The following is a 22,343-nucleotide window of genomic DNA, read 5'->3' as shown; positions in this document are numbered from 1 at the left end:
TAATACATACAGTTAACATTAACACCAGATCCTTAGCAAGAACGAACTGGACCACTCTAGAGGCAGCAAAGACCTTGAAACATTCTGAAATCAAGCTGCCTCTGTTTACAAATCTTGCAACACTGATTATATCCTGTGTGACCTGAGGCAAATTCCACAACCTCCCCTTGCATAGTCTCTCATTCTTAAAGTGGGAATAATATCTACCTTATGGTGATCTTGAGAAGATTAATAGGGCAGGGCATGTCACATAGGAAGCAAATGATGATGACGATGATGGTGATGATGATGATGATGTTCAAGGCATTAGAGCATACCATTTCCCAGTAAAAAGAACCCGGGCTTTGGAGAAATGGCTGATTCTGGGTCTGGCATAATAAATACGGAAGACGATCCTGGAACATTTTGTCATACCAGAGAGCAAAGAAGCTTTCAAAGACTAAAACGGTTATATCAGAAAAGACTCAGAAGCTGACTTGTGTTCATCCCAGTGTCCAAAGATGATACAATTTTAAGGATGGGTTAATAACTCAGTGGGCTGAAACAAATCAAACTGTTTAAGCTCATGAGTTTATAATGATACTGATAACAACAATGATAGTAGTACTCATTTTTCATCTTTAGAGGATTTTGAATGCTGGTCAATAAAATAAAGAATTAGTCATTTATCTTGCCTTTGGTCTATGATTTGTACATTATAGCTGAATAATTGACAAGGAGAATTTCTTTTTATAAGAGGCATTTCAGCTTATAAAGAGGAAATGATGAAACTAGAATGTCATCATCTTGCAAGCCCTAAACAAATTGATAGATCAAGGAATAATTGTGTTAATTGACAATGTCCCAAGAAGAGAGAGAACAGGCATTTTGTGCCTCCCAACTGAGGAACGCCTATTCCAGAACAGACCATTCTAAAACTGATCAAGTTTTTAGATTTGACGACCAATATACCGGAAATGTGGGGAACAAGTGGACATGTTCAACAATCCTATCTAAATACAGTCCACAAAATACAGACTGTGGGAAACTCTAAAGGACAAACGCCTCGTTTCTTTAACAAAAATAGCAACAGCAAGGGGCGCCTTGGTGGCTCAGTCGTTAAGCGTCTGCCCTCGGCTCAGGTCACGATCCCGGAGTCCTGGGATCGAGCCCCGCATTGGGCTCCCTGCTCAGCGGGAAGCCTGCTTCTCCCTCTCCCTCTCCCCCTGCATGTGTTCCCTCTCTCGCTGTCTCTCTCTCTGTCAAATAAAAAAAAAAAAAAGTAACAACAAGAACAAAACAATGCAACAATAAAGAAGAGATGAAGAAAAACAGGTAGATCAAAACAGACCCATCAACAATTCACAATGATTTGGACCTTATTCAGATTTGAATTCAAACAAACTATCAAACAAGGAATTCACAGACTATTAAAAATTATCAGACGAGAAAATATGTACATGACTGAATATTTGGTGATTTACAGACTAAATAATTGCATGTCTTGGGTTTCAAAAGTAGGGAGATATAGATGAAACTAGATTGGCTGGGAATTGGAAATGGTTAAGGGTAAATACTGGTTCTTAATACTATTATCTCCGCTTGTGTGTATATTTAAAAATTTTCATAGAAAGTTTGCCATGTGCTTAATATAAAATACTAAGAACATGGATTCTTTAAGCTTCATCCTCCCCTCACAAACTGATTTTCCTTTCAACATGTTATCATCTTACTTATAGGTAGAGTCATATAAGGATATCTGTACTTAGTGGGCCTTCTCCATCACAATTAAGAACTGACTAGGACAGTGGTTAAAATCAGATAAGCAATTCCCTGTAATTGCATTGAGTTGTGCCACACATTGTTACAGCCTCTCAGCTCTACATATAGACCCATGATTCTACTATAAACTATAGAGTCCAGAAACGTCTGATGAGCCAGCAGTGCAGCATGGACACATTTGGGACAGAGCCAAGAATCTGAGTCACTATCAGCTGTGTCCTTTAAAGGTGCCCGAGAAACCAGTTTGGGAAATCTAGTAGCCCACTTGGCTCTACTTGCATTCCCTCCAGGTGAGAGGAGAGGCACAGAGGGGTACTACAGCTCTTTGTCACTGCCAATGTTATACTTGATATTGGTCAGGAGCCCTGTCCCATCAATGTTTTCCCCATTTAAAGCAGTAAATTTAAGGCGCCTGGTGGCTCAGTCAGTTAAGTGTCTGCCTTTGGCTCAGATCATGATCTCAGGGTCCTGGGATTGAGTTCCACATCAGGCTCCCTGCTCAGCAGGGAGTCTGCTTCTCCCTCTACCCACCACCCCCACTCGTGATCTCTCTCTCTCTCAAATAAACAAATAAAAAAATCTTTAAAGAAATAAAGTAGTAAATTTATTTATTAAGACTTGATACCTTGTTTACATTTTCCAGAGAAACCAGACTTGTCACCCACAGGTGTTTAAGCTTGGTGGTATCTGAAGTGATGGGAAATGTTTCTTGCAGCTTTAAATTCTCTCCCCAGATTCCTAATAAGCCTTCCTTACTGATGGTAAGATAACGACTTGAACTTTTTAAGAAAATTACTTTTTGAATGGTGTCCTTGTGCTTCACTGGGAGGAATTCAAGGTCTTTCCATTGGGGAACCACAGTTGCCTTTGCTCGTTCGTCTTTCTCATAAAGTGCTAACAGCATAAATGAAGTCAGCTTGTCCCAATTAATGAAGCCATCTTGGGCTACATCCACTTTGTCAAAGAGCTCCCCATATTCTTCCTTTGTGCCCCAACCAACAATCTCTGTCATCCTTTGCATAAACTCTTCTCTGGACATGCAAATGGTTTGACATGGCTCTGAGGGCTAGAAACAGGAATAAAAACAAGACAACAGTGAAAGCATCCATAAATACCAGAGCACTACCTCATCCCCAGATGTGGACCTAATCAGCAATTCTTCCGAGATGCAAAAACAAATGTCTTTTACTCTGTAATAAGACTATATTTAAGTTAATTGGGACCGGGGAGCACATAATTGACAGGGCTCCAAGCTGACATGTTCGATAACAAATATCCTTATAACTGGAAAAGGGAAGCAGGAGAGTCAGAGATTTGATATGATGATAGAAGCAGCAGTCAGAGTAAAATGTGGGGCTATATTCCAAGGAATGCAAGCACCTCCGGAAGCAGGAAAAGGCAAGGAAACAGAGTCTCCACTAGAGCCTCCAGATGGAAGGCAATCCTGACAACACCCTGATTTTAGCCCTGTAAAACCCATTTTGGACTTGTGACCTCCAAATTAAGATAATAAATCTGTGTGTTTGAAGCTACTAAGCTTGTGGTAATTTGTTATAGCATCAGTAGGAAACTAGCATAGTGGTTTACAGAAGACGGATAAACAGAGTTGAGCACAGCCAATAAAATTATACCACACTGAAACCTTAATCCAAAAGCAAGAAATTCACTTCCATAAATACATCATTACAAATACACCATGACAGTGAAATCATAAATGGTTGATTTTGTTATTAGTGGTATTTATGCTCTATAAAGTGTTTGCAAATACTAAATTAGCAGATACTGAACCATAGTTCTGAGAGGAAATACAGAGTTATGTTTCTATGAGCCCCTGGTCACAGTATTTTCATCACTTGAACAATTCATAATTTATTTTGTGTGTTTCCATTGAAAGACACTTAATTTAATATATATATAGTCAATTCACTAATATTGAATTCATGACCAACTGAATAAAGCTTATCTAACATATGTATTTTCTCCATAAGGCACATGATAGCCTTCTTGCACTTAGGAACACTAAACAGAACTTTACCACCACACTTGGGGGCCATTTTTAAACAGCGAAATCACCAACAAAAACACAAAATGCAAAAAGAACTTGGCACTAAGTCGACCACAAATAGGATACTTGTTTGCAGTATGAGAGCTAGAATAAAAAGGCAGAGTGTCATGTTGTCTGCCCTCAGCCTGGAATATGTACATGGGAGGCTGAAATCTTTTGCCACTCTGTGCATGTCTGCAAATGACCATGAAAACACCTCCAGTATTAATTTTGGGGTTACAAATAAGTTTTAGGAAGTAGGCAAACTCACAAATACAAAATCTGTGCATGAGAATATTGTTAATATTATTATTTCAGGGATGCCTGGATGGCTCAGTTAAGTGTCTGCCTTCAGCTCAGGTCATGATCCCAGGGTCCTGGGATCAAGTCCCACATCGGGCTCCATGCTCAGCGGGGAGTCTGCTTCTCCCTCTGCCTGCCGCTCCCCCTGCTTGTGTGCGCTCTCTCTCTCTTTCTCTGACAAATAAATAAAATCTTTAAAAAATTTTTTAATTATTATTTGAAATAATATTTCAAATAAGTTTATATTTTACTACTTAATAAGCTGTTAGTTTGGTGATATTCATGATGAGAGAATCTACTTCTCCTACTACCTTGGAGCCAATGAGTCAGGATTGATAGTAAGCACTGGGAGAAAGCATATTGTAGAGCAAGTCAGATAATTGTAGGTTCAACCCTGATACCACCAGTAATTGTGAGAGCTACTGGCAAGTTACTTCACTGCTGAGCCTTAATTTCTCCATCTGTAAAGTGGATATAGCAATACCAGCCACAAGAAAATTGTTTTTAAAATTAACTGATGTATCAATAGATGTAGAAAAAGCATTTGACAAAATTCAATGCCCATTCATAAATTTTGAAACTCTCAGTAAACTAATAGAGGAGAACTTCCTCAACTTGATAAAGAATATCTACCCAAAAAATGTACATCTAACATCATACTCAATGGTGAGAAACTGGAGGCTTTCCTACTAAGATCTGGTACAAGGCAAGGATGCTCCTCTCACAGTTGCTTTTTAACATCATAATGAAAGTTCTAGCTAATGCAGCAAGATAAGGAAATAAAAGATATAAATATTGGAAAAGAAGAAATAAAACTCTCTTTGTTACAGGTGGCATGATCATCTATGTAGAAAACCTGAAAGAATCAATAAATAAACTCCTGTAACTATTAAAACTGCAGGATACAAGGTTAATATGCAAAGGTCAATTGCTTTGCTATATACCAGCAACCAATAAGTGGAATTTGAAATTAAAATCACAATATCATTTATTTCAGTATCCAGAAAAATGAAATGCATATAAATCTAACAAAATACGTAAAAGATCTATATAAGGTAAACTACAAAACTCCAATCAATGAAATCAAGGAGAACTAAATAAATGAAAACATCTCATGCTTATAGATAGGAAGACTCAATACTGTCAAGATCTCAGTTCTTCCCAAGATAATCTATAGATTCCTTACAATTCCAATCAAAATCCCACCAAGTTATTTTGCAAATATCAACAAACTGACTCTAAACTTTATGTGGAGAAGCCAAAGACCGAGATGAACTAACACAATATTGAAGGGCAAGAACAAAGTTGGAGAACTAACTCTACATGACTTCCAGACATACTATAAAACTACAACAAGTACCAAAACGGTGTGGGATTGTCATAAAAATAGACAAAGAGATCAATGGAACAGAGAGCCCAGAAACAGACCCACATAAATCTAGTCAAAAGAACTTTGACAAAGGTCCAAGGCAATACAATAGAGAAAAAATAGTATTTTTGACAAGTGGTGCTGGAATACCTGGACATCCACATCATAACAAATGAATCTAGACACAAACCTTATACCCTTCACAAAAATTAACTCAAAATGGATCGCAGACTTAAAAGTAAAACACAAAACTATAAAACTCCTAGAAGATTACATAGAGGCAAACCTAGATGACCTTCAGTTTGGTGATGACTCTTTAGATGCAATACCAAAAGACACAATCCCTGAGAGAAAGAATTCATAATCTGGACTTCACTAAAATTAAAAACTCCTGCTCTATGAAATATAATGTCAAAGAATGAGAAGAAAAACCATAGATTGGGAGAAAATATTTTCAAAAGATATATCTGATAAAGAACTCATCCAGAACATATTTTTAAAATTCTTAAAATCTAACCATAAGAAAACAATCCAATTTAAAAATGGACCAATGGCCTTAATTCATACCTCACAAAAGATATACAGATATGCAAAAGGCATATGAAAAGAAGCTCCACATCATATGCCATCAGGGAAATGACAGCTGTCATTACACACCCTATTAGAATGGCCAGAAATCTGGAACACTGACAAGACCAAATGCTGACAAGGATCCAGAACAGGAACTCTCAGGCATTGCTGATGGGAATGTAACATCATATAGCCTCTTTGGAAGACAGTTTTGGTTTCTTAGAAAACTGAACATATTCTTATTATATGATACAACAATCATGCTCCTTCAGATTAACCCAAGTGAACTGAAGACTCAGATTTTCACACAAAAACCTGCACACGGATGTTTAGAGCAGCTTTATTCATAATTGCCAATACTTGGAAGCACCCAAGTTGATGTCCTCCAATAAGTGATGGATAAACTGTAGTATATCCAGAGAATAGAATATTATTCAGTGCTAAAAAGAAATGAGCTTTCAAGCAATGAAAAGACCTGGAGGAGCATTAAATGCATACTACTAAGTGAAAAAGGCCAGTCTGAAAAGGTTGCATGGTATGATTCCAACTACATGAAATTCTAGAAAAGGCAAAACCATAGAAATAGTAAAAGGTTCAGTGGTTGCCAGGGGTTAGAGTGGGGGAGGATGAATAGGCAGAGCATACAGGATTTTCAGGGCAGTGAAACTACTCTGTATGATACCATAGTGGTGGATATATGTCATTATGCATTTGTCCCAACCCCACAGAATGTACAAGACTAAGAGTGAGTCCTAATGTAAAGTGTGGCCTTTGGGTGATTATGATGTGTCAATGTAGGTTCATTAGCAGTAACAAACGTACCCCTCTAGTGGGGGATGTGGATAAAGGGGGAGGTTGTGCATGTTTCAGGGTAGGGGAAATATAGGTAATCTCTGTATCTTCCCCTTAATTCTGTTGTGAGTCTAAAACTACTCTAAAAATATAAAGTCTTAATTGAAAAAAGAAAAGATGAGCTGAGGTATTATGTGTGCAAAAACTAAGTAATCAAGCATTTAATAGAGTTTGGTCTAGGCTTTTGATTAATTAAATTACCTTTCTGATAAATAATTGGTATCCAGCCCTTTGAACTACTCAGAAGTCCATCATTCTTTTCTTTGTTAAATTATTTTTAGTCCAAAAAGTTTAGAGAGATGGAAATTTTTCAGTGACCCAGATTTTAAGTGTGGAGAAAGAAACCTGATTCTAAAAACACTCCATTTGAGCCAAACTACAAACTGTTTCTGAACGCTATGTCAATGTTGATCTTTTATTTTAAAACTGTTACATAATGACATCAATCAGCCTCTTATATTTATGTTATTATCTTATATTATGTTTAAAACATTTTAAAGCTGAATCTCATTTTCTTATGAGTTAGTGATTTTTTTTTCTAAGAAGAGGAAACCATTTTGTCTGATAATACCAAAATAAGTCTTTTTATATCCTAGAATATGGAATCGCAAATGGACCATAAACAAAGACAACAAACTTTCTTCTCCAAAGTAATATACACAATCAACTTTATAATTTTCTGCATATTGATAATGCCAATATGCACCAGAAGATTTGAGGAATACTCCCAATTTATGAAGTTTGACAGAAAAGAGCAACTATATAATATACCGGACAGTTCTATTATTGAATGTTCACTGATTTAAGTTTGAAAATAAAACAAATTTTTGCCATTCCTTTGGTTAAAATTTAGGAATTTGTTATTACTAAAAATTTCTAATGTGCTTCAAGAATCATTATGCCTTGATCAATATGTGTTTTGTGTTAATTCTATTCTATGCCAGCTTTAATAAATTAGTTCAATGTACAATAAAAGTATGTGATCTTTTACACAAACTTAAAAGCACAAATGCATTAACTTTTACCACACAGTTAATGCTCATTTTATCAGTGGCTCCCACTTATGTTCTGAGACGAGAATTAATTCAGTCATCCCATTATATTATAAACATCACACACTGTGGCAGGAGGACTGTGTGGTTGTGCAGTTGGAGTTCTAAGCCTCAGCCTCAGTTATTATGCCTCTAAATAGGGATAATGATAACTACCCGTTAGGGCTGTTATCAGGATTAGCTGATAATTTATGTGAACCACACGGGATAATTTAAGGTGAGTATAACACATTTATACGCAATAAATGTTAATTCCCTGCTAACTAGTTTAAAGAATAGAAGGACTCTCTATACAAAGTCATCATGTTAGCAATGATTCTTCTCTAAGGATTTAGCTAAATTCATTTGTTGATATGAGTGTGTGTGTGTGTGTGTGTGTGTGTATGTAAGGATTTGGAAGTGTACATAATTACTAATTTTAGTAAATTGATCCTATCTATCAGGGGTGGCTAGTTGCTAACTAGACGCTTATAAGAGACTTCTCAGTGGGTCCAAAGAATATGTGAAGGAGACCCTACTGGCAGGATTACATGAAGCTCTCAGTTTCTTTGACCACTGCCTTCATGGCAGCAGATGCTGGTTTTGAGCTTCAGATGAACTAGCAACTGTACGCACAGTTTCAGCAGCTCTTCCTCAGATATAAAATGGTTCTAAGTGAGCTCAGCAAAAGTAAAGTTTACCTACGTGTTTCCAGAGACCAAGACTCTTTCATACAGACAAGACCAACATTTTGTCATCGTGAGCCACTTCTGCTACTTTATGAATTATAGGTGAGCCAGAGGTTTCTAGCCTGAACTTCTTGGCAGAGGGTAATGCCGCAGGAAGAAAGATAAAACAGTCCCTCAGTCTAAAAATGAGCTTGCATATACCATGATTTAGTTGAGATAAACTCTCAATCTGTATTAGATTCAGTACTGAGTGGCAAAATAACTCATCTTTGAGCCATCTTTGGAAAAAAATACATATATATATATATGTAAACATATATATCTAAATTAATACCAACTTAGTTAACAACTGGGTATTATGCCTGAATTCACTACATAATATTTGTGTGACCCTAAGTCAGTAATAAAAATCCTCAGGATTTATATTAGGGTCCAATAAGATAATCTGCATATAAGGCCATCTTTACATTAAACAATTTTATTCTAACTTTATTATTGTTGAAGTCACATCCACCGCAAGCTAGATTCACAAGCATATATTTAGTATAGCTAGGGAAATATTAAGAATTTAGGAAATTTGATTTCACTATAAAACATAAGCATAAAATAATTAATTCTTGGTCCCTTCAATTGAAAACAATGTGACTTTAATAAGAAGTATGGCTTCAATATAACCTTCTTCCCATAGACAATTTGTTCCAATTTGAATGTAGACTTTCCAAACAAAAACTCCTAACAGTGTTTGAAAGTATACCCTTCATTTCTATTAGTCAAGATTCTCTGGTCTTTTGGAGGTAAAAATTTGTACCCCAGCATCTCTTAGAATTTATAATAAAAGTGAACAGTGTTTTATCTAATAGAAAACATATTCTCATTCAGCCCTTCTAAGATAATGCTTCTACATTTATTTTACTATACCTATTTAACTATTGAGCAATACAAATAACCCAGTATTGCTTCCAAGTGTTCCTACAAAAAAGCTAATACACTCGGAAAGTCTGGTTGATTATTTCAGTGGGCATAACTTTAGACATTCAGAAAATCTTCCTGTCTTCCTGAAAGCCTTTCAAAGAATATTCTAAAAATCCTTTCCTTTCGCCTAGAAAGCATTTTCTGCAGATATAGTCAGTTCTCATGAGCTATCTTTTTTTTTTAAAGCATGGACCCTGTACAACTCCCTTCAGCCTTTGAGATTTGTAAGATTTGGATTTCACTGTACCTTCTGTGAAAACTAAGCACTAAACCTAAGTGCAAACCTCCAAAAATATACCCTTTGTAAGAAAGTTGACAGCCTTTTTTAAAATTGAGATCATGTACTTTCAATTAGCAATGTGTAAAGTGTGCCAACACATTTTTAAAATTATGTAGTTTTTTGCACAGAATTCATAGAAATTTATTATAGAAAATACAAAATATAAATAAGCCAAAATTTAAAATCCTCCATAATGCCATCAACATGTCAGATTTTGTTTTTCTGGGCAGAAAGAGAAATACTGGTGTATTATTTTTCAAATGGTGTCATGATATACATATCTTTGTATGCTGCATTTTCCACTTTACATCAAACTGTGAAGGTGTGCCTTGTACAATATATACTGGCCTTTACCATCATTTTTAATGGCTGCACAATATTCTGTGGAGAAGACATATAATTTATGGCCCCCATTATTAAAAATTTCAGTTGTTCCCAATGCTTTGCTGTTTTATATAAACAGCCCTGTCTGCAACAAACATCCCAATACATACATCTTTGCTCCCTTGTCAAATTATTTCCTGAGGGAAATTCCCTAGAAACAGAATTGCTGAGTCAGAATTTAACCATTCTTAAAGTTTTTGATATATCTTACCAATCTTCCTCCAAAAGGTTGAACAAATTGACATTTCCATCAACAAAGTCTGAGATTGCCTATACCCAAAACCCTCACTGAGCTCACTCCTCTTAAGACTCACCAATTGCTTACTAAAAAATAGTTCTAGTAAGCCTAAACATTTACATACTTGCTGGCAAAACAAAGCAATACATTCTCAAAGCGGACACTTAATTTTTTTTTAATTCTGCCAACTTTTAGGAATGCTGTTTATGTTTGTTTTTTCCTTAATTTTTTCCTAACATTAAGGAAATGAGGAAAGAAAGTTTTTCTCCTTTTTTCCCTACTCTGTAAATAAGGACTTGCCGAAGATAAGACTACAAGTCCCAGTTAAAAACTATGGAGAGACAACAATCCAATTTACTCAGAAATCTAGGGATTTTCTTCCATGCCAAAGCAAGCAGCGGGTTAACATGTGACTGACCCAGAGTTCACTGCCCTCATTCACTGGTGAAGATGTGCTTCCAGATCCTGAAAATTAATGACAAATTGTGAGTTGTAAGCCACTCGGAGGGATACTTTCACTCATCCATGAATCCATTAATCCATCCTTCCATTGATCTATTCATTAATAAGTATATATTGAGCTTATACACCACACAAGGTGGAATGGGGTAGGTTTATATATTCATTCACTCAACAAATATTAAGTGACAGCTCCATGCCGAACACTATTTTAAGCACTCAGCATCAAGGTCTGTGCTCTTCAAATACACTTCAATAGAAAGCCTTAGTGCGCCGGTCGCAGTGAATGACACATGGTTTCAGGTTACCAAAAGTAAAAGGAACACTAGAATCACACTAATTATTCTCTTCCCTAATTTCAAACTGAATTTAGCATATACCCATGTCAAAAACATTCCATAAACAGAAATCTTTCTTGGACCAGAAATCTTTCTTTAGTTTGAAAGCTTTTTATTTTTTTTCTTTCATATCGTTAGAATTCTGCAATGCTTTTTTTCTGTGCATGAAAAATAGTTTCTAATAGAATTTCAGAATCTTGTTTTCCCCAGGACCTGCTAGTTTTATCAAGCATTTCACCCAAAATAATATTTCTTCTGTCAAATATTTGGCATGATTTTTGGGTAATATTCCATGACAGCTGAATGAGTATACACTGTCAAAATGCATCCTTTCCCCCTATCTCTATAATTAAATTTAAAATTAACATGCTGCTTTCTCATGCTTCGTTCTGTTACACTTGCCTCAATTTCCCTTGGTTCTGAAGCCTATTGGTTATGAATATGTATTAGCATTTGCTGTCAAACCCTGTGAACATCTTCTGGAGCAGAAGATTAGATATGTTATTTTAAAACAGATGCATCAGTTTAAATCATCCCCTGCAATGTTCACCTACCAGTGAACTTTCATGAGAGACTGAACAACAGAATAGGAGACACTAGTCTGCCAGCCAGGGTTCATATAGCTTTTTTTTTTTTTTTTCTTGCTTCAATGAATTTTAGTCAGTATTAATTTCATTTACAGTATAATGGCAATGATTCAAGAGCTCACCAGTCTGAATGGAGTTAAAATTTCATGACTAACAAAGACACAGGCAAATGGATGCCTGAAAGCACCATCCTACTTCTGCCCAACCAAACTTTGCTCTTCATATCCTCTTTCTAGAAAACTGATCTCCCTTGGGGCACTTGGGTGGCTCAGGTGGTTGAGCATCTACCTTTAGCTCAGGTCATGATCCCAGGGTCCTCAGATGGAGCCCCATGTCAGGATCCCTGCTCAGCGGGGAGTCTGCTTCTCCCTCTCCCTCTGCCCCTCCCCCTGCTCATTCTCTCTCTCTTTCTCCCTCTCTCTCTCAAATAAATAAAGTCTTAAAAAAAAAAAAAAGAAAACTATCTCCCCACCCACATTTACCTGCCAGAGTGATGCCCTTCCCTCAGATGGCAGCTTGGATGTTACTTTGTCCAGGAAGCCTTCCAGGAGGCCCCTCCCCAAATCAAGGAATGTGTTCTCCCAACACCGATCTTTTCCTCAGAGCACTGGGCAGTTAACAGAGTAACTGCGAGTTCACTTGTTGGCGTACCCTTTTGTGAGGGAAGGTCCGAGTCTAAGTGGTTTTCAACTCCCACAGGATAGACATCACTAAGTGTCTGTTGCTAGAATGAGGAAATGAACGAATATATTTTTAATATGCTCTTCCATGTTGCAGAAGAGATGCTCATCTGTTTTACTAATAACTTCAAGTTTGAGAAGGAGGCCAGAGTAATGAACAATGGCCAAGTTATAGAATAATACTGTATAAAATGTGGGAAAATGAGAAAGAATTCTAAGTAAAGTTTAGGGATGCTCATGATGAGAAAAGGGACAAAAATGGATATCAGACCACTCTGAGCAATGTTCTGGCCCTGCCCAAAAACTCAAATGGAACTGGACAAATCCCTTCATTTAGATTTTTGTATCTTTGCCTGTAAAATGAAGGCAATAAATTAGGTCTCTATAGTCTCTCTCTTAACACTAAAACTCAGTGAAAGGAAGTTGATGGAGAAGCACTACTTAGTAGACGATCCAAGTATTTATAAAAAGCATTGCTTTTAAATTCAGCATTGTTAAATACACATTTAGAGCAGGACCACAGAATTTGTACGTTATTAAGATATACTGACATTTTAATGACATTTATCTTTGCACTGAATTATGGTATAGATAAGGTGCCCACAAAGCCATTTGTTCTGCCTTATCCAGCTACAAGCACAGTTCTATTTTTCCATAATTGAGACCTCGATACACACAAATACACACATTTTTCATTTTAGAATATGATTATACACTGTTCTGCAATTTCCTTTTTTTTTACTGAACAGTAAGTCTTGACAATTTTATATGCCTGCCTTATTCTTTTTAATAACTGAGTAGTAGGCACATACCATAATTTATCCATTCATTTATTGACAAATATTTGGGCTGTTTTAAATAGTCCATATTACTGACAATTTTACAATGAACATTCTTATACATATATTTTTTTCTGGACATGTCATTATTTAGGATAGCATATCAAATTGGAATTGCTCCTTCAAAAAGGACACATTTGATACATTTTACACTTGATACGTTCTGGAAAATGGCCTACCAAAAAAAGCTTTGACAAGTCACAGTCTCAGTAATAGTACCATACCCCGGATTCTTTGCCAACAATATAGATTAGTAAACTCTTTAATCTTTGCCAAGCTGATGAATGAAAGAGGAGGTCTTCTTTTTTTTTAATTAGAGTTTCAAATCAAATTCCTAATAAGTTTGAGTATCTTTTCACACGATCAGTGGCCACTTGTGTGGCATTCTTCCTTGAATATATAAAATATGATAAAGTATGTAAACACAGTCTACGTAGAATAGAACTTGATGTGATATGTATATGTGCATTTATGGGTAGAAATGAATAAAAAATACACTGGAAAGATGCAACATGAGAGCAATTACCTGGGCCAGAGCAGTGCAACATGAAAGCAGTTACCAGAACAATGGTAAAGGGGACTTTGATGTGTGACTTGACTTTTTACAATTCCTTCTAACTTTGCTTTAATAACAAAGGGACTTTAAATAGGAATCATAAAGGTGAGTGAAACTGTATTTCACTGGCTATAATCTCTTTTTCTCTCCCTTCTGTTTCTAAGAAATAACCCTGCTTCTTTATTTATTGTATCCACTCCAGTTGTTTCTCTACCACCTTGAAAAATTTCCCTCAGCTCGGTCTTAGACACTCTGCTCTCTCCTCCAGACAGTTCAGCTGCACCTATGGTCTCCACCCTCCAGGATCTATGGATCTCAACTGACTTCTCTCTGCCTGCCTGACCCTTCTACTTGGCGTTGAACAAATAACAGTCTTGTATTTAGTCAGGACATCTGCAATGAGAGCAACAAAAAGAATATGCAAGAAGCTACAATAAGAGTGAACAGAAACCTGGTAAGGTGCTAATTTAGCCTGGGTGGTGAGAGAAGACTTTCTTGAGAGAATGGTATTGAAATATGAAGTAGGAGTTTGCTGGAAAATTGTGGGGGAGGGGGCAGGAATATTCCATGCTGAGCCCAGCACTCGGTAAGTCCTAAAACAGAAATACTGTTAAATCATTCAAATAACTAAAATGTGACCATCATGACTTAAATAATTTGGGTAAAGTTCCAGTGCTGGATAATCTTGTGACTGATTGGTTGGAACCATAAATCCAGACTAAACACCTGTAGGGAGGCGGGACTAGATTGGATGAGGAGGTAAGAATTCCCTTGGAAAGGAATAGATGTTACGTATTCTTTACAGTACTAGGGAAGAATGTAGAAAAATAAGTTTCAAACGAAAGTGAAGGAAAATATTTTCCAGTATCTCTAGGGCCAAGAATCAATTTGGTCTCTAAGGTCTGGCATGTGTGCAGAGTGACCCCTAGACCATATAAATGTGGTCAGAAATGACGAAATGGAACAAATTAGTAGGATACCATGAAAAAGGTCCAAACAAAACAGCATTGTCCAATAGGACTTTCTGCAGTGACGAAAACGTTCTATAATCCTAACGATCCAATATGATAACTACTAACCACATGTGGCTACTGAGTACTTTAAATGTGGCTGATGCCTGTGAGCACCTGAATTTTTCCTTTCATTAAATTCTTATTTTATTTCACTTTAATTTAAATAACCACAAGTGATGGGATGCCTTCACCAAATGTCTCATTTGGTGAAGCATCCAACTTGATTTCGGCTCATGTCATGATCTCAGGGTCGTGAGATTGAGTCCTGCGTTAGCTTCCACACTCAGTGCAGAATCTACTTGAGATTCTTTCCTCCTCTTTTCCTCCCTCTGCTCTCTAATAAATAAATTAAATATTTTTTTAAAAAATTAAATAAATAAATAACCACCTACGGCTCATGGTCACCACCATATTGGACTATGCAGGTCTGGTCTCAGAAGTGTTGAGAGAATTAGGAAAGGTGTGCACACATAGGAGGTGAAGGAGTAGAGGAAAAGGGTGTCCTTGGTAGTCCTCAGGAGAGAATGTTGATGTCCAGAAAGTCAAGATTTAATAAAGGTCATATCCATGAAACGGTGGGAAGACATGATGAGGGAGGAAAAGACCCTGAGGGACTTGTGGAGGTGTGAAGTCAGAGCCTTGGGGAAAAGTTGGAAATCACCCAGGGACAATCCAGAGGCTTCTTATTGCTAGCAGTGGAGCTGGTGGGGTCTTGTGTCATCATTGAGTGTGCTATACTTGGTAACAAATGACAAATGTGCTGTCAAATGGCACAAATTACAGTTCTTTAGTTGTCTGTTTTCTTCATGTTTCTTTTTTTAATTCTCAAGAAATTTGAAAAAGTAGGCCGTGCCCTTCTACAGGTCTGGTGAAGCTGATACACTACAAATGAATAGCAACACACATTCTGCTGTCTTTCCCCCACCTTTATAACAAGTTTTTGGTTGCTTTCTCTGCTCCAGTCCCAGCCAAAGCTCAAGGTTAAAATATTTGTTCACCTAAAGCACTCTTCATCACCCTCTCTGATCCAGATCAATTTTTATAAGCACCTGCTCCAAAAAACACACAGAGAAATTGGAAAGGGCATGAAGCTGTTAGAACTTGTCACAAAATTCAGCACAAAGTCAACAGTGTTCAAGAAGAGCAATTTTTCATGTGTGTTGACACATAACTTCCCTCGTCTGTGTTTTGGTGATGACATTGCTTGCTAACCTCAACCATGAATGCTAGCAAGTCAGACAAAACCTCCAAAGAATCTCTTCATTTCCAATTGTGCCAGCAGCAGTGGTATTGGATTTGCTTCGTGCCATCACCTTAATGCTAGGAGAGGGGAGAGGGGGACCCACGGAGCTTTGCTGATTTCTGCTGCCATCAAAAGTGGGTTTTTGATTCCACTAAAAGAGTTGGGATGAGACATGCTCTGACCTGCTGCCTTTGTTTAGCAGGCCATGAATTGACTGAGGCTGCTGAATGCACAAGGTACTATATAATAGTTATAGATTAAGCTTTACCTGTTTACTTTCTCATAAGCCTCCATTGAGATGGCTTTAGAACAGAAAAGATAATTAGAAAAAAAAATAGATTATTCTTATCTTTTCCTTTTTTTCTTCCACCTTTTCTCTGCATTGATTTTATTGTAGGAGCTGTTGATTATTTGCTGATTGCACGTTAATTCCAAGTTACCAGGGCAGAGCGTCTGTGTGCTATCAACTTAACATGCTTGCTTTGTTAATGAAGTCCTTACCCTACTGGATCCCTGTTCCTTAAAGCAACATCTCAAAGAGAGGTTGCCTCGTGGCCAGTGGCAGCCCTGCCATACAATGCGCTGGAAAGTTGACAATCTGTCCCTGGGCCCTCGCGCTGCCCCACGGGGTAATTCAATTAAGTATTTTTGAGTTTTGTTTTCCTTGTGTGTAAATGGAAAATAAAAATGTCTACCCCACCTACATTCCAGGCTGGTGAGAGGATCAAATAACCTGATACCTACAGAAGTGCTTTGTGAAATCTTACCATACTTGAAAGATAATAAATTTTTATTCATCATTTTTACCTCCACTGATTTCTAGGAAGAGTTTTAGTTCAGCTACAGCGAAGGTACAGAGGCAGCTGAACCACTAAAGCAAAGATAAAAGAACAGGAGTCATATAATGAAAATAGCAGATAATTGTTCCAGAAAAATCTACGTTAAGAATAGTGGTATCAATTGAACACTAAATTTAAACCTCCTGGCAGTTAAGGCAAAACACAAAACATTGTTAGGCACATGACTCACCTTCATCTATAAAATGAAGCATGTTGGTTTATTAGGCAAGACAGAACTTTTTTCTGTTTTCTGGGCACACACCTGTGTACACTTTCAGCTGTCCTTGCAGTCGGAATGTGAGCCCAGCTCACGAAAACCTTCCCTACGTGCTCCTTCATACTCTCCCTCCTGCTACTAGCTTGATGCATTGCAATCAGGGAAGGTGGGAGAGGGAAGGAGCCTGGGCACCTGAACCCTCACTTGGAGCTGCCAACCAATTAGAAATATCTACTTTCTACTCTATATGAGCAAGAAATAAACCTCTATTATGTATGAGCTATTATTTTTTTTACACAGTTTGCACACCCTATAAAAATAAAGATTTTCTAATGTGGGACTTTACTGGATAACAATGTATAGAGTTTTTACTATCAGTTTTACCTAAAAAAAAAAAAAAATGTTTAAATGATCTTCATGGACTATCTCATATTTTCTCAGAGGCAAGCAAAATCTAATGGTTCTGAGGAAGGGGCATAAAACAAAGATGGGGGATATTATTTGCATTAGGATAGTAATGCCTGGAAGAGAAAAGAAAGAAGCAAGAGATGAGAATACTTCTGGAACACGAGACATGTCCAGGAAGGCCTGTCCGTTTGGGGACCTTACTAGTGAAGATACAGTGAGCATTGAGAAGGCTGAGAGAAGACTGGAGCCTTAATGAACTGGGGAAGGCAATTTAGAAAGAAGGACAAATAAATAAGGGAAGGTAGAAAAGAACTTAACCCAACTTTTTGTATTCCCTTAGAGCCTAGGCTGCCTGGCAGGGTCTCAGAATCCTCAGCTTTGTCCTGTGGGAGCAAGGAAGAGTCATTCATTGTCTCTGCTGTAGAATTTGTCTATAGGCAGATTCTTGGGAATTTTATAAAGACAATCAAGCATGAGGGTATCATAAATTTTGCGGATTTAATCATTTTATTACATCTCGAGCACAATTTTCAGAACTACAGAATTGCCTCCTGAACTTCTCTAGGCTTTCAGACTAAGTTAGCATAAGTGCATTATGTAGATTCTATTTGCTCCCAAGATAGGTTTGTTCTGAGAACCTCCCTGAACTTCTCTGGGGACTGCCTCCTAAGATTTTTGCTCTGCCTTTCTCAATGTTTTGGCCCTTCCTACTTTGAGCATAAATATCTCCCCTTTTGCATATGGTTTAAATTTCATTTCTAGCTATTCAAGCTAAAGATTTAGTAGGGCTTGGGCAAATGGCAGCATGGAGCAGACAGGGTAGGGCCAGCCCCTGGTTCTGGGCCCAACCTTGGCCAGAACAGACATTTCAGGAGATGATATACGGACATAGTTGCTGTTGGAAGTAGGTCAGGATGTGACCCAGTGAGTCCAGCAGTGTAGGCATCTACAGTCCCAGGCCAAACAGGCAGCAAGTCATCTAGGACCAAAGAACAGAGTCCTAGCATGCAGAGGTCAACAATGGAGAGTTCAAGGAAAGAAATGCTCAGAAACCTACATAGCCAGACTCTCAGAAGAAACTCAATATATAACAGGTCCCAGGGGGGGCTTTTCCAAAACTCAATTTCCCTTGGGCCAGAATTTTCACCTTAGGCATTCCTATAACATCATCAAACCACAGCCATCTTTCTTTACATAGTAGCTAGCTTTTGAAGTATCTAAGAAAATGTAAAATATGGTTGACATCAAAATAATATGAATGTCCAGAGACCATGTCATTTCTCTAAGCATTGCAAGTGCGAAAGTTTGAGTAACAACCATTTTACAATTCTATGAATAATACAAGTTTCATTGCCTTCAAGTTGATATATGGCTTTTTGGACACCATCACTTGAAAGAAAATGAATTCCACAAGTTACTTTTCTAGTACGTCTATCTAGGTAATTTCTTTGTTCCAAAGATAAGGATTAATTTAAAACAAAATAAAGTAAGATGTAAAAAAGTAAAAAATAAAAAAATAAAGATGAGGATCAAGACATCAATTAAAAGCTTTTGAGTGCTAATAAAATAGGAAGTAGGAGATGGAAAAATGAACCTTTGTACTCTTCTAAGTGAATCTGTCTTTGCAACTCATAGCTTCCACTTCCTAGCACACCTAAAAGGAATGCAGAAGCACAGTTGTGTTATTCAAAGTTTAACTTCCTTTAGGAAATGTATGAGTTAGAATCAAGAGAATGTTAATGGCCATGTGGCACAACCTCTCACTGAATATATAATATCTATGTTAATAACTGAGCACTACTCTGTGTCAAGCATTCTTCCAAGGATTTTCCAGATACGATCTTATTGAATCTTCACCACAACCTTATTATCCCCACATTAGAAATAAAGGAAACTGAGGCCCAAAAGGCTTGAGTGATTTGCACATAGACTCATTGTAAGAGGTAAAACTTGGATTTAAATCCAAGAAATCAGATTCCTAGAGCTCAAACAGTGATTCTAAGTCATTTATACCGTCCTATGATAAATGTAAGCACTCCTTCCTTTGTTCCTAAATGCTACTACTAAGATTTATATGGTATGTGTATTTCCTTTGGAAACATATGTGAAACATTCAGTACACAATTCAAAGACCCAACTTCCCTTTTTTCAATTAAGGATAAGGACTTTATCTATATCTGACAACTTTTCAGCCCCAAATAGGCAATCTGGGTACCCAAAAGAAGATAAGAGATGAAGGGACCTAGTGCCAGAATCTTGGCATTGCCAAGAGCATGTCTTTAGTGATTGGAGTACAAACCACTGACTTTAAGGTCCCGTGTTGCTGGACAGCAGCTGACGGCAATTTTTCCTTTTACAGCAATCTACACCTGTGGCCTGTGGGCCTAACGGTCATGACAGATGGACTGAATGCCACTGAAACCACCTCGTGTATCATTGTCCTCTAGGTCTCCATTCTGGGCTTGGAAATCATATTGTCTCAAGGGCCTAACTCTTAGTCCTGGTGGCACATTTGCCATTAAATTATTCCATTCTGTGTCTGTTGAGTCTGTTAAACATGGACAGACTTCTTTTTCTCTGGAAAGTATGTCTGCAAAGCTCAATTCCTTTTTTAAAAACTGTCATTAGATTTTCTAGGTCCATGTAAGCTCCGAATTGCAATCTATTCACCCTCCGTAATACCTGCTTTTCCAACTGGTAATTTCAAAATAAGTGATCCAGTCTTCGAAACATTTAAAGTAAAACAAAACAAAACCAAAAAACCAACAACTCTTGAGATTGATTATCCCATATCATTGGGTTCACTCTAGGCTGATTAGTGGTTTGAAGAGAACACCCACTCCCACCCTCTGCAGCAGTTTCACTCTCTAACATATCGACTTTATAATGTCGACTCTCCTAACCGGCCCTAGAATTCAGATTCTTTGTGTTCTTAGCAGAACAAACCACCACATTTCTGTTCATTCCAGAGTCAAAGCTGCCATAGTCTGCTGTTACGTTTCTCTGTCCTCAAGCTGTCAAAATGTTTGCTGTGTCTATCAAAATATGCCAAATTCATTTGGGGCATTGGACATGAGCAACACTGAAATTTTGCAGACAAATGGGGTTGGATGAATAGCAGATATATGACAAAATGAGAAAAGTGTAGGGCAGAGCATGTCTTTGCTACTAAATATGATAGATTATATTATAAAGAAATGATGGCTATAAGTAGAATGTTAGTTTATCATTGCAGGTAGAATTGAACTTGTTATGCAAAATAGGACATGGCAGACTTTTTCAGTAGTTAGCAACATTTTGGGGGAGAGATAAAAATTAAAATTTATGCCAATTACAGACCAACATAATTGTCCCACTTCATCATGCTTTATTAATTTCAAGGTGGTATTCCAAAATATTGTATGTCTGTTTCAAATTAATATGGATACTCCCAAGCACCCTCAGAGGATCTTCTGAAGTCCTGAGAACATATTTTAGCAAACATAATGAAGTAGAAATGATGGAGGCTCATGTCCACGTAAATTCCACAGCATGAAAGAGCACTTCTTCCTATTCATGTGAGAAACTAAAAATCATTTTGATGTATGCTGTTTACTATGCATAGCTGCCAAATTCAAATTAATTAAGATAGAGAGAAGGAAGTTATTTATTTATAGTTAAAATTCCTAAGGACTGTTTTACATATAGAATTAAAAGGATAACTTTAAGTTTCATTTTGATGAGCACTGCCCCAATATTTACCCAAAAAAGTGGGAGACTGGTCTCTCACACGGGATCTTGGGACAATAAATTGCCAAAATTAGCTTTGAAAAGGAGTTGAGTCACTTAGAGTGAAGCAGGGGAGAATGTTTGCAAACTGCCTATTTGCATTTCCAGAGTTCTCCTTGAATGTTCCATGCAAGGACAGTTGTACTGGGAGTCACCTTAGAGATCTGGTGTTCCCCACTCACAACCACAGCTTCCAGGTTTCCAAAACTGTGGTGATCACTAAGAAAAATTTTGTCAGAGAATTAATCCTTCCTTGATGACAATGATATTCAACAGCAGCAATTGCAAACTAAATAATATTATTTGGCACAAAGAACTGAGGGATAAAGTTACTCTGGTGTTAAATTCAAGCCTGACTGATTCTTTTCAATTCCCTGTTTTAACCATCGAATATATCAACAATTTTAAGAGAAAAACCTGTTTCACCCCAGTCTTCATGAACAATTCAAATTCTCCAGGAAAGAAGATTAAGGCTTACCTCAAAGGCATTCTGTATTTTGCAAAAGTCGCCCACACTGAGTTGGTTTTCAAGCAGGGCTGGACAGGGTTCTTTATCTGTGGTGGTACCTCCTGCCCTCCCAGGGCTCTTTGACCCAGGCTGTGGCCCCTTGTTCAACTCAAGCGCATTCTGGTAACTCATAATGGCTTCACCCCTTTTCAGCTGCCTTCAACTACTTCGACACTTTTTTTTCCCCTTCAACAGGTGCTTTTGAAAAGAAACCCAATTTAGCAGAATTCCAAAATGAAAGCACATTTCAAGGCAAACAATGAGGAGGCAAAATGTTCAAGGCCAAGAGGTAAGGAATAAAAGCCCTCAACCCCCACCCTTCTTTAATTCCACAGTTTACTTTCAAAATCTACTGTGGAATCCTTTTAAAACCCCCCTCCTTATATTCTGTTTAA

General features: G+C 37.4%; 1 protein-coding gene across 1 annotated transcript in view; it reads right to left on the bottom strand.

Moving 5' to 3' along the window:
* The window catches only part of WDR49 (WD repeat domain 49), a 131,595-nt gene extending 109,460 nt beyond the window's left edge, over window positions 1-22,135 (bottom strand). The window contains 2 exon segments of the mRNA XM_088020026.1: window positions 2,387-2,827; window positions 21,919-22,135. Of these exon segments, the coding sequence (XP_087876152.1) occupies window positions 2,387-2,827; window positions 21,919-22,080 (603 nt within the window). The 5' untranslated portion in view covers window positions 22,081-22,135.
* Window positions 22,136-22,343: the final 208 nt, after the last annotated feature.

The sequence above is a fragment of the Eumetopias jubatus genome, unplaced genomic scaffold (assembly GCF_037043125.1).
Source record: "Eumetopias jubatus isolate StellerSeaLion01/CBP00866 unplaced genomic scaffold, mEumJub1_p1.0 scaffold_1, whole genome shotgun sequence".
In the NCBI taxonomy this organism is placed as follows: Eukaryota; Metazoa; Chordata; class Mammalia; order Carnivora; family Otariidae; genus Eumetopias; species Eumetopias jubatus.
The sequence above is the reverse complement of the archived record's forward strand: the minus strand, read 5'-3'. Positions and strand labels throughout refer to the sequence as shown.